This window comes from Chrysochloris asiatica, unplaced genomic scaffold (assembly GCF_000296735.1).
Source record: "Chrysochloris asiatica unplaced genomic scaffold, ChrAsi1.0 scaffold00010, whole genome shotgun sequence".
Lineage (NCBI taxonomy): Eukaryota > Metazoa > Chordata > Mammalia > Afrosoricida > Chrysochloridae > Chrysochloris > Chrysochloris asiatica.
Window position 1 is genome coordinate 16,052,899 of NW_006408528.1, and position 13,103 is coordinate 16,066,001.

At 39.5% G+C, this 13,103-nt stretch overlaps 1 protein-coding gene across 1 annotated transcript; it reads left to right on the forward strand.

The window, feature by feature from the left end:
- The first annotated feature begins 8,870 nt into the window (after positions 1-8,870).
- Positions 8,871-10,023, forward strand: MTERF (mitochondrial transcription termination factor). Its single transcript, XM_006834395.1, has one exon. It carries the CDS (start codon positions 8,890-8,892, stop codon positions 10,021-10,023), a length of 1,134 nt encoding a protein of 377 aa, XP_006834458.1. The 5' UTR covers positions 8,871-8,889.
- Positions 10,024-13,103: the final 3,080 nt, after the last annotated feature.

The following is a 13,103-nucleotide window of genomic DNA, read 5'->3' on the forward strand; positions in this document are numbered from 1 at the left end:
TCCAAACCAAAACCACAGCCATCAAATTGACCCCAACTCATAGTGACCCTGTATAGAGTTTCCAAAACTGTAAATCTTTACAGAAACAGACAGCCTCATTTTTCTCTTGTAGAGTGGCTGTTGGGTTTGAACTGCTGACCTTGTTAGCAGCCCAGTGCCTAACCCACATCTCCACTAGGGCTCCTTAAACAGTATACTACTGTAAATGTATTTTCCTTACTATCTTCTTAGCATTTCCATAGCTTTATTTAAAGAATACAGTATACAAGGGGGTGTTAAAAAGTTTGTGGAAGAAAACAAATAAGATAGTAGATCGGGGAGACGTGCAGTGAGGAGATCATTCAACAACAACACAGAATACCGGACCAAGCAGGCTCAGGGAATGGTGCCAGAACTCTGAACCACATATAAAGGAATGTTTAGAAGGTTGGAAGGCTTATTGCTAGGGGATTTGTAGCAGAACTAAGAAAATCATTGCTTTCTACTCCAAGACGCTCAGCTGCTCCTGGAGCCACCATCTTATGGGGGAGACCAAGCAGGAGAAGGATCAGAGCAGTCATGGACCCCTGACAGAGCTGCGGAGATAAAGGTGTGGATACTCTTTGTTTTTGTATTTGTTGGTCTGTCTGTGCACCTCCATTCAGGTGACTAGAGGGGCTGCCGGAGCGAGTGGATGCCACACCCCCACCCCCAGAGGGTAATGCTATGCATGTACACAGATATCCTTGAAATTTAAAGTGACAGTTTCCACTTAAAACTAAACGGCAGTGCAAAATGGCCACAGCCAGCCCTGAACAATTAATCTCTGGGAAAAAGGTCTGAACAGGGATTGTGGAGCAGGACAGGCAGACTAAAAAGGTAATAGCCTAAAAATTAAATCCTGAGTTATGTCACAATGACCAACAGTGGCATCTTGAAATTTCTCGGGAAGAAGAGTGAAAAGGGAAGCCTATCTCCTGATCACATCCACCTGGAGGCAATAAGAAACCATAAAAAATATAAAAATACACACCCATCTAAGTATTAAGGCCACAGATAACTCTTAAATATGCTCCAAAAACCAGAAACAGATGACCATATCAGCACATGTCCAGAAATGAGATAAAGTGACTGAGGGAAATGAGCTGGAAGGAGACCTACACTCCATACTGGAAGATGGGCAGGCTTTGGAAATGCCTGAGAAGAAATTCAGAAAAATGATTTATAAAATGTATCAAAACACTATATAATGGAGTTGAGAAAAATAAGGAAGAAGTCAGGAAAGTGCTACAGGAACAATCAAATAAAATAGATACAGCATTGGAAACAATTCAAAACCTACAGAAAGAGGTCCAAACGATTAATAATAAAATATCAGAAATGGACAATACACTGAAAGGGCAAAGAAATAGAATTGAAGAGATAGAAGCCAGAACTAGTGAGCTAGAAGATAAATCTCTCAACACTACTAAGATAGAAGAATAAGCAGAAAAAAGGATAAAAAAAAATCTGAAGAAGGCCTAAGATTCATGTTGGACAACATGAAGAGGAATAATTTAAGAATTATCGGCATCCTGGAACAGGAAGAATCACACAAGTCCACTGAGGAGATAGTTGAAGAGATGCTGGAAGAAAATGTTCTTAACATCCTGAAAAGCAAAATGATAAGCATTCAAGAAGCTCAGCGAACCCCAGAAAGGATAGACCCTAAAAGAAAACCACCAAGACATAATAATCAAGCTCTCCAAAATCAAAGATCAGGACAGAATCCTGAAAGCTGCTAGGGAAAAGAGAACTGTAACATACAAAGGCAAACAAATCAGATTAAGCTTGGATTTCTCAACAGAAACCAGGCAGGCAAGAAGGCAATTGGGAGACATATATAAAGCCCTGAAAGAAAAAAACTTCCACCCAAGAATCCTCTACCCAGCAAAACTGTCAATCAAATATGGTGGTGTAATCAAAACATTCCAGGATAGGCAGAAGCTAAGGGATTTTGCCACAGCCAACCCTGCTCTGAAAAACATCCTAAATGGAGTTCTGTGGACTGAGAACCAACAAGAAGAGACAAAAATCAGAGAATGACATGGCAGCATCATCCTGAACTCAACTCTACAAATCAAAGAGTCAAGAATATAATAAAATTATAAGAACAGAACATCTGGGAGGTCAGTCTATGATCAAAACAATTGTAATGTGAAAGAAGGTAAACACAGAGGAACAGAGAACCAGGTGGTGAGAAGGTCAGGTAGATTATAGGATAAAATAGACTTGTCTTAAATGGAGGGAAGAATTAATGGAATATAATGTAACCACAACAATGGGGTTAGGGTGAGGGGTTTAGTTCGGGTGTTGGGGAGGGCAATGCAAGAACGGGGAAGGAGGTGGAAGAACAAGATAGATAGGGAACACTGAGACAGGTTTGCAGGGCCTAAGTGGGGACAGAGGTAAATAATGATGCATGCTCAACCTTGGAACAACAGGGCTATGATACAGGGATCTAGGGATAGTTTGAAGTGGGGAAACAATACTAAAATGCTTGACTGTCTTATGAATATTGTTTTCCCTTGCCTACTATAGTAAAATAGACATGAGTGGGATAGAAAGGAATGTTGGGAAACATGATTACAGAAAACTTGTAAGCCTGTCTTCAACCTATAATTTGATTGGAATACTTAAAAGGGAGTCTCGAACTTGACCAGTGAAATAGGCCTCTCGCAAAGCTTTTGCAGAGAATAGGACCATAGGTGGAATGCTGTGTCCCATCCAGAACCTTATGAGGTGAGACATTCCCACTAGCAATGACAAGCAGACCAGCCTGGAACAGCTAGAGCAACATAAGATACAGCTTCAAAAAAAGATCATCAGGAAAAACCCAAAACAAAAATGTCAGCATGACTGACTACTACAAGAATAAGCAAGATGTTCTCCGGTAAACCATCAAGGCAGGCAACCAAGTTCCTTCAGGACAAACTCCCCTCTAGGACTGAAACTCAAAGGGAACACATGAACAGGCATGTACACTTGCTGGTGACCACATTGGTCTACTGGTGAGTGGAAGAAGGGGAAAGGCAGCAATGAAGAAATGAGCTGAGCTCAACCACAGTCCATTGAATCCCGTTGACCTGGAGAGATGAGAGAGAGAAGAGGAAAGGCTGGTTGCGACAAAGTGTGGTGAGACCTGGGGACACTTGAGCCCATGGACAAGGGCTTAGCCACAGAGGCTTAGAGCTGAGAGTGAAGCATCCAGCTGATATGAAGTGAGGGGAGATGCACAAGAACACCCAAACTTGCAGACAGTACCCATTTAACCTAGCCTCAATGGCGTGATAATCAGAACTTGACTAGAGGAAGATTACAAAAAACAAAACAAAACAAAAAAAAATTTTTTTTTTTTTTTAAATAAAGAAAACAAGGGTAAATTGCTACAATTTGATGAACCTGACCTATACTCATGGAGGAAGTAACTAAATACTGATGGAAAGGGAAGGAGTATCAATGCTACTCAAGTATCAATGCTATCCTTTCTGTACACAGATACAGATTGGCAATTTAGACATTGGGTACCTAAAATGAGGGGGCGATAAAGACACGGAGTGACTGGCTTATAGAGTTTCAAGAGGGAGTGTAGTTTAAGAGTGTGGGCGGGGGGAGGGAAAGAAAATGTCCCCACTGAATAGTTTTCATTTTGTCTAGATGAGTCTGGTGAAAAGAGATGGGGATAAGATTCGTATGATTCAATAGTGAATAATTGTTATCATGACTAGTTGCGACTGTCACAATTGTAAAGGTAGAAGTTTTGTAACAAAAACGGGAGTGGCTAATCGTACAGTCCAGAAACCGAGGACCCTAGGACCATCAAGGGAAAAGTAAGCAGAATGCGAGATCTTATACTGAGAAGCAGTGACTCCAGAGACGCCAGAGACGGAGACAGAGATGGGGACATGGAGAGAGGGAGAGGCTGAGGACTCCAGATTCATGGGAAGAGAGGGACTAAGAAGAGCAGGTGGCCAGGAGGCAGACTTGCAGAATATGCCCTTTGGAGGTATAAATTATTATATATGCCTGAGTGGTTTGTTTTGTTTTTTTAAAAAAAAACTAGAAATACTTTTAACTAATGGTACATGGAGGGGATTGTAATCATTGTAATGAAAGAAGGCGTATGATTTGTTGACTGTAAATCTGATGGTCTGCCTGTTAACTTTTACTCAATCCACAATAAAAACCTTAGAAAAACAAGTTTGTGGAAAACATGCCATTGTCTTTTTTTTTTTTTTAATGTTTTATTGTGAATTATATGATAGTTTACATGGGAGAACTTTAGTTTTACATTCATTCCATCGTATATCATCTCATTGCCATGGTTCCAATCCCCTCCATGCATCATCAACCACCCAAAGGGTATATCCCAGAAACCCGCCCCCTATACCATGCCATTGTCTTTAAACTACATTTTTCCACAAACTTTTTTTGAGATGCCTTTGTATAGTACATATAACATAAAATGTGTGTTAGTTGACTTTATATGTTATTGATATGGTTTCTGTTCACAGGTTATTAGTTAAGTGTTTGGGGAGTCAAAAGTCATACACAAGTTTTCTATTGAGTCGGGGTTGGGTGCCCCAACCTCTGTGTTCAAGGATCAGCTGCTAATTTCCCCCTCTCCTTCTTATTTTAGGAGTATTGGTATGACACTGTAGAATGAGCACTGGATTGCTAACAGCAAGGTTGGCAGTACAAACTCACCAAGCAGTCCTTGGAAACCCTCTACAGGTTCGCTGTGAGTTAGAACTGACTCGGTGCTACCTAACAGCAGCAACAACATCAAGAACTCTCACATAAGAGGTAGTACCCTATTTGTACTGTTAGGCATTTGTCACTTAGAATTTTTGCACAGCTTTCTATTTCACTAGAGTTGTATCACTTTTCAGCACGTTGTACAGCATTTTATTACACTGGTGTGTTGCTGTAGAATGAGCACTGGACTGTTAACTGCAGGGTCGGTGTTTCAAACCCACCAGCTGCTCAGTGTAAACCCTGTATAGGGTTGCTATGAGTCAGAATTAACAACAAGAAGTTGGAATTGACATGAAAATAAGTTTTAGTTTTTTATAGTATTACATTATACAAATGCATCACAGTTTATTAATCATTCTAATATTGGTGGCCATTAGGGTTTCTTCTTGTTAGTTGTAACATATTATGTTGAAAAATGGCCACCTCTGTATTCTTGTTCTTACATTGCTTTTGAGATTCTCCAATTAGTGGAAATGCCATATTATAGAATATGAGCATTAAAGTTGTGATTTGTTTATGTGATTGATATTGTTAAGTGCCATTGAGTTGATTCTGACTCATAATGACCCTGTATAGGGTTTCTAAGGAGCAGCTGGTAGGTTTGAACTGCCGACCTTGTGGTTCACAGTCCAGTGCTGATCCTACAGTGTGGCACAGATGGTACAAATTGCTTTCCAATAAGGTAGTGGTGATATTCCCTTCTAACCATTTATGTGGCAGTTTTGCTTGTTTCCTCACATGCTCACCAACAATCATATAACTTTTGTGTTTAAGGCTTAGCTAGAATTTTGCTTTCCAGTGGAGAACTGTTAATACCAGTTGTCATTGAGTTCATTTTGATTCGTAGTGCCCTCATGTATGTCAGAGCAGAATTGTGCTTCATACGGTGTTCAGTGGTTCATTTCTCCAGGTAGATTGCCAGGTCTTTCTTGTCAGGCGCCTCAGAAGACTTGGACTGTGATTTTCAATTAGCAGCCAAGTGCACAATGGAGAGCCATGGTGGTGGTGGCTGTGTGACGTGAAGTCGGTTCCGACCCATAGTGACCCTGTACAGGGTTTCTGAGGCTGTAAATCTTTACGGGAGCAGAAAGCCTCATCTTTCTCCCGCAGAATAGCTGGTAGTTTCAAACTGCTGACCTTGTGGTTCGCAGCCCAATTCATAACCACTACGCTACCAGGGCGCCTTAGTGGAGAGCCATAGAAGGTCTTTAATCAGGAGATGAAGGACACGATCACATCTTTGTTTTACAAGTATCACTGGTGACAGTCTTGAGTAACTGATGTCAGCAAAGCAAGGACTTGAAGGAGAGGACAGTAAGAAAGAGTAAAGGGATTGGATTTCAGAGATACTGAAGAAACCGAATCTGCATGGTTTGAAAATGAGTTAAGAAAGAGGAGGAACACAGCTCATTAGATGTTCGTTATGAATGACTATCAGAATAGTGATATTAATCTAAGGAGGGCTAGTTTATTTGGGAACTGAGGAAAGATGCTCTGTTCTGTCTTCGATATGTTAATTCATGTGAAAGCTGTTCTTATGAAGAATGAGTTATACACAAAGACATAAGATCGGTCTGTGACAGATTCAGGAGAAAGCCTCACAGATTATGACTCTAGTTAATGCTGCATATATTTTCACTTTTCTAAAAGTCTGCCATTAGTAGAATTTTTTTGGACTTTCTGTGATTTGTTCAGCCTTGTTTACTATGGTGTTAAAAATTTCAACAGAGTGTATTGTCTAGAAAGAGTAGTCAAATTTTTTGATGGTGTATGTCATCAATAAAAAATATTTGGGCATGTGCCTTTAATATATGTATACTTCACATTGATTTGTTCTGTATTGTATTAATATGTACATTCTAAATCATGTAAAAGTGGAAATTTTAAAATGCTGAAACAGATATAAATGGGAGCTTTTCTATTTTCTTTTACCATCCTGTTGGATCACCTTATACCCCTCTTTAGATAGTGCTGGCCTGATGTACAGCTGTCAGTGTTCTATCCAGTTGTCCAGTAGAGGTCACTCTTGAGCATCTGGAACAGAGAACAAGCTGGTGAGTATTCTTTAGCTAGAAGGAGGCTTTTATTAAGTTTCTAAATTTATGTAATTTGAAAGAGTGTGTAGTATATAGAGTAGTATGTGGTTTTATGAGAATAGTGAAGTCCATAGTGTATCAGACAATCTAGAATGTACTTTTGTTGCTTAGTGAACAGGGCTTTGCACTGGTTTCAATTGCTTCATTCATGGCTGACAAAGCAAAATTGGAACAGATCAGAATTTTAAAAATTTGGGTGAAGCAGAATGATAATCATTCAGAATGGAGAACTTAGCATCAAAGCTCTGGAATGGGTGAGCCCTCTTAGGAGCCTGATGTGGGAGACTGGCATGGTCAGCTGTCTTCTTTGAACCAGGTATTGTTGTTTTCGATGCTGACATTAAGGATATTTGGTTGCTTTGCAACACACATGCTGCTGGAGTTTCTAAGAGGGAGGTTATGTTTCTAGTAGAGCATTGACCTGTAATTTTTCTGGTTTCAGCAATAGTTCTGGTTCATCTACATTTTACAAATTCTGGTTCGTTCTGAATTTGCTTCATTGGTCATGAACTGGGAAGAAGAACTGGTTTGAAGTCCTGATTGTGAGTGTCCTGCATTTTTACTTAAATGTTATTGAGTCTACAGTTTTAGAATCTTCCAAGTTTTTTTGAGGATCTCTATACTATGTGAGCTGCAGGAATGTTCCTAGCCCATAAGCATAATTCAAGTTCTTATTACAATTGGAAACAAAGAGGCTTTCTTTGAAATTGATCTTGAAAGCAGTGTCCTAAGCCCAGAGATGATAGTGGTGGGATGGAACCATCTATCTATTTTCTATATCATGCTTAATTGTTATTGTTGTTAAGTGCCATGGAGTCAGTTCTGACTCATAGAGACACTGTATAGGGTTTCCAAGGAGTGCCCGGTGAGTTCAAACCAACCTTGTAGTTCAGTGCTTTATCCCGCAGTGCCACACCAGAAGAGGGGAAAATGGAGTTCCCCACTTAAGTCAATAGGAGCCTGTTGTAAGTAGTTAGAAATCAAGTGCTGACTTTGTCACAATATTCTGAAAAAGAGAAAGTACACTTTAAAAAAATATATGGATGCACATTTTATGCCCCATTTTATACATTTTTTGCCCCATTTTTAAACAATCAAGAAAAAGTGAGATTTTAGGGGCTTGCTAGAAATTATATATGTTGTGAAAGGCACAGACAGCCCTGAGTGGGGGGAAGTGATCTTTATGTTTTTATTGTTTTTGTCCATTTCTCAGTAGAGTTCCATATATTATGAACTGTGTGGATTAAATATCACAACTTGATCAGGTTGAAGATGAAAGTTGGTTTAAAGTTGTTGGATTATAACCGAGAGATCACATAGGGTAAACTGAGTGGGACAGAGATTGGAATCTCCATCTGTCAAGTCAGAGGTCTTTTTGAACTAAGAATTAAAACTCTAATGAAAGCAGAGGTTTAAAAGGGGCCACAAATAGGAAAAGGTATTTAAAATGGAAATTAGGTAGTCTGAGGTCAGGGTTAAGTTTAGATTTGGAAAACTGGTAGGTCAGAGCAAGGAGAGACAAGAGCAAACAGACATAAGGAAGTCATATCTGTGGGCAGGGCCACAGACTGAGATCTGGAGAGTTGGAGCACAAAACAATTGACAGTACCAGTTAATAGGAATAAGCTAAAGGTTTGGAAACAAAGAACACAAAGCAGAGAGGGAGAAGGATAGACAGCTGGTTTTAGGTGACAAAGACAAACAAAGTTCTTTATTCTCTATGAATAAAACCGCAAGATAAGGGTAGGAATAATTCTGTAGCAGTGATAATGCCATCCTGCCGCCATTTATGCCAAGAGTAGGAGCAGACCAGGGCCACAGGTAAAATCAGAAACAGTGTATTAAGGAGTGGAGTGGCTCCACATCACCAGGAGAAAGGGAGCCAAAGGCATGGTCTTTTCAGAAATGGTCACAAGGCTTGTAGGATCATAGTACAGTCATTTAGCTGTTTAACATATCTATTTGTTTAATATTATATATGTTGTTTTACACAGCGTTCCAAAAGGCTTGAAGCATTATGGCAACAAGAAACCTCTTGTGTATGAGAAGTAACTTTCTCCTTGGTTCAAGATGCTGGATGATTCGATTTTCAACAGGAATCCTCTTCAAATCAGTTTCACTTAGGCTTTTTGGTGTGAAGTGTAATAATGCAGATGGTGAGTCTTTGGAGAAGGATGAGCTACTGAACAACTTACTTACTATGGGAGTAGATATTGACATGGCGAAGAAGCGACAGCCTGGAGTTTTTAATAGGATGGTTACTAATGAGCAGGACCTGAAGATGTTCCTTCTGTCCAAAGGAGCTAGCAGAGAAGTGATTGCTAGCATCATATCGAGATATCCACGAGCCATAACACGCACTCCTGAAAGTCTTTCAAAACGATGGGATTTGTGGAGAAAGATTATGGCATCAGATCTTGACATTGTAAATATTCTGGAACGTTCTCCAGAATCCTTTTTTCGGTCTAATAACAACCTAAACTTAGAGAATAATATAAAGTTCCTCTACTCAGTTGGATTGACCCATAAGTGCCTTTGCCGATTGTTGACCACTGCGCCACGTACCTTCTCCAATAGTCTTGATCTGAATAAACAGATGGTAGAACTTTTACAAACAGTCTGTTTGTCCTTGGGTCACAAAGAGCCCACAGAGTTTGTCAGAAAGATAATTTTAAAAAATCCTTTTCTTTTCATTCAAAGCACCAAACGGGTGAGAGCAAACATTGAGTTTTTACAGTCAACTTTCAACTTGAACAACGAGGAGCTGCTGGCTCTGCTATGTGGCCCAGGAGCTGAAATCCTGGACCTTTCCAATGACTATACCAAAAGAAACTACACAAATATCAAAGAGAAGCTGATTTCTCTTGGGTGTACTGAACAAGAGGTACAGAAGTTTGTCTTACGTTATCCAGATGTTATCTTCTTGGCAGAGAAAAAGTTTAATGATAAGATAGACTTCCTCATACAAGAGAAAATTAACATTTCACAAATAATTGAAAGTCCTTGGGTTCTGGGTTCAAGCCTAAGTACTTTAAAAACTAGAATCAAAGAATTGATAAATGCTGGCTATAACTTGAGCACATCCAATATCACTATTCTGTCTTGGAGTCTAAAAAGATACAAAGCTAAGTTGAAAAAGTTAAATGGATAGAATATTGCTCTGGGGAATTAACAAAATCTCATAGTATAGTCATATTGAATTTGGGCCTTTCATAAAGGATAAATACATGGTCTATGCTAATGATCTAAGAATACAACTTTCATGTGAAAACCTTGACTATAGGATCATTCTTGTTAGACTGTAATACCCCACATTTCACACCCAGAAGCATGACCTAATGGAGATCTGGGGGAAAATCTGTTGGTGGCCAAACCCTATCCACAAACTTTGATCAGCCGTTGTTATACAACCTGGAAAAGTCTGACACAAGTAAGCTAGGATAGCAAGATTGCATTAATAGAGAGATTTTGAGATGATTTCAGAAGCCCAGTTGTCCACAATTGGAGAAAGATGAGAGGAACTATGATTCTTCATTGACCTCCAGGAAGCATCTCTGGAGGGACTTGTTCCTGGGTCTGAATGGTCACTGGGTGATTTTGAGACTGGTGTTTTTAACTGGCCAACATATCCCTAGGCTAAGGCTGTTCAAACTCCTTAGTTTATACCCCATTAACTTGGGAACTGGTACAGGACTGAGATGTGATGGAATCAGTTTTGAGGATGTGAGGTAGGCACTGAAGGTGAATGTCATAACTAGGCCATTTTGTATCTTCTTACTTATTTTCTTGTTTTCCGTACATGGTGCTTTTGCCTCTTCACTTTTTTGTGGTCTGGTATATACCCCTTTGCTTTCAAATTTTTGTCCTCTCAGAGATTGCTAGAGAATAAAATGAAAAAACAAAACAAACCTTTTTTGGTGTTGTTATGATTTAAACCATGTTCTTGGTATACAGGGGCTTTTAGCCTTTGACTAATTTCTGTGGAATTTGGTATAGTGATAAAAGATCTGATAGAATTCCATTTTGTGTTTCAGTTTCAGTATTAATAACACAGGTGTTTGGGGTGCCCTTTCTTCATAGCAGTCTTGAGTGAATATTGATGAACTTACACACATGGATTGTTTTGTGTTCATTATTAACATGTTTAATATGATTGCATGAGAGTTCATCTACCTCCGTTGATTATGCTAGCGCCACCGTAACTAGCTCAGTGTACCTTTATGCTCACCATGATTGTCTTTCTTTTTGTATTTTACAAAGGAAATAAATTGTATTCTGTGATGTAACATGACTATTGAATGGTACAAAGAATAAAGTCTCAGCTAACCTGCTTATCTTTATGTTGAGAAAATTTTAATTTTTAGTTTACAAAAAGGTTTGTTTATATAAGTCGGGGTTTAATGATGTTTTAAAACCATTATCTCTTAATCTTCTAATGAATGGTTTCAGTAGGTTTTGTCTTATTAACCGTTTGTTTTACTGAGACCTATGAGTCAGTTTGAACTGCAGGATTGGTGGTTCAAACTCACTAGCTGCTCCTTGGAAACCCTATACGGGGTCGCTGTGGTTCGGCACTGACTTGATGGCACCTAAAAACAACAATCTTGGCTTTAAGAATCCCTGGTGACACAATGGTTGAATATCCCACTGCAAACTGAAAAGTATGGGGGAGGAAGTGCTTCTATAGATTTACAACCTTGGAAACCCTTTGGGGCTGTTTTACCCAGGGTCTTGATGTGGCGCTGTTAGATAAGCAATAAAGTCAGTGGTTCAAACCCATCAACTGCTCCTCAGAAACCCTACATAGGGTCACTATGAGTCGAAACTGACTCAATGGCACGTAACAAAAACAACAACATTGAGTTGCTATGAATCAGAATTGATTCGGAGGTTTGGTTAATGTTGGCATTAATACACTGCCGTGCTCAATTTGCTAATATTTTACTTAGCATTTTTCATAGTTCTATTGTTTTGGTAGGTCTGCCACTTTGTCAGGTTTGGGAATCAGGGTTGTGCTAGCCTCATGAGATTCATTTGGAAGCTTTTATTTTCCCCCCATGCTTTGGACCCACCCAGAAACTAAAAATGAACCGTTCTTTTCTAATTTGGCAGAACTTTCCTGTAAAAATAATTAGAGCCTGGTTTCTTGTTCAGGATAGAGCCTTGCCAGCATTGGATAGTTCTGAAGGCTTGCTTCAATCGAGAGTTTTGACCTGGATTTTCTTGGTGGATATCGATACACAATTCTTGTCCTAGTTAATGCATTTTGCTTTGACTTCTATGCTGATAATGTTGCTACGCTTTATGTCCATACAAAGACCTGTATACAAATGTTTATCCCAACTTGTAAAACTTCGAAACAACTGATGATACTTTAATATTGTGATATATTCATGTGGTGAATATTACTTAGCAATACAAAATACTGAACTATTCTATACTTGCAACAGCATGTAAGAATCCGAAGATAATTATGCTGAATGAAAGAAGCCAGATGAAAAAAGACTTCATTGTACATAATTCCATTTATATACAATTCTAGAAAATGTACACTCATCTGTAGTGACAGGATGCAAGTCATGCAAGTCAGTGTCTGGGGGCAGAGATGGGGTCAGGTGGGGAAAGCCAGGAGGCAGGAGCTACCAAGGAGCACAAGGAAATTTTTCAGGTGATATATAGATTCATTTTCTTGATTGTGGTGATGGTATTGTGAGTGTAGGAATATGCTAAACTTATCAAACTGTCGATTTTAAAGAATGTGTTCCTTTATGCACTTCAGGTGTGAGCTGGTGTTGGCTGGCCCTGGCTCATGGTGGTCCCATGCATGTTGGTGTGGCATGTTGCACAACCTGCTGCATCCCCGTGATCAGCTGTGAATCAGGCCATTTTCACCAGCTGAATTTTGGAAGTAGACTGCTAGACCTCTCTTCCTAGCCTCTCTTAGTCTGGAAGCTGCACTAACACCTGTTCAATATCATAGCAACCTAGATACCTGTGCTGGCAGGTACATGGTGGCTGTGCACAAACTGTACTGACTGGGAACTGAACCCAGCTCTCCTGTATGGAAAGTGGGATCCTACCATGGACCCACCAGGACCCTGATGCAATTTATTTTCTAACTTTGCTATGGAAATAAATTTTATTTTGTGATACAACACAACTATTGTAAACACATTTGAACAATGTTGTTGATGTTAAGTGCTGTCAAGTTGGTTCCAACCCAGCAACCCT

Excerpts from the sequence above, each read along its gene's own strand:
- MTERF (XM_006834395.1), top strand. The coding sequence starts at position 8,890 with ATGGCAACAAGAAACCTCTTGTGTATGAGAAGTAACTTTCTCCTTGGT.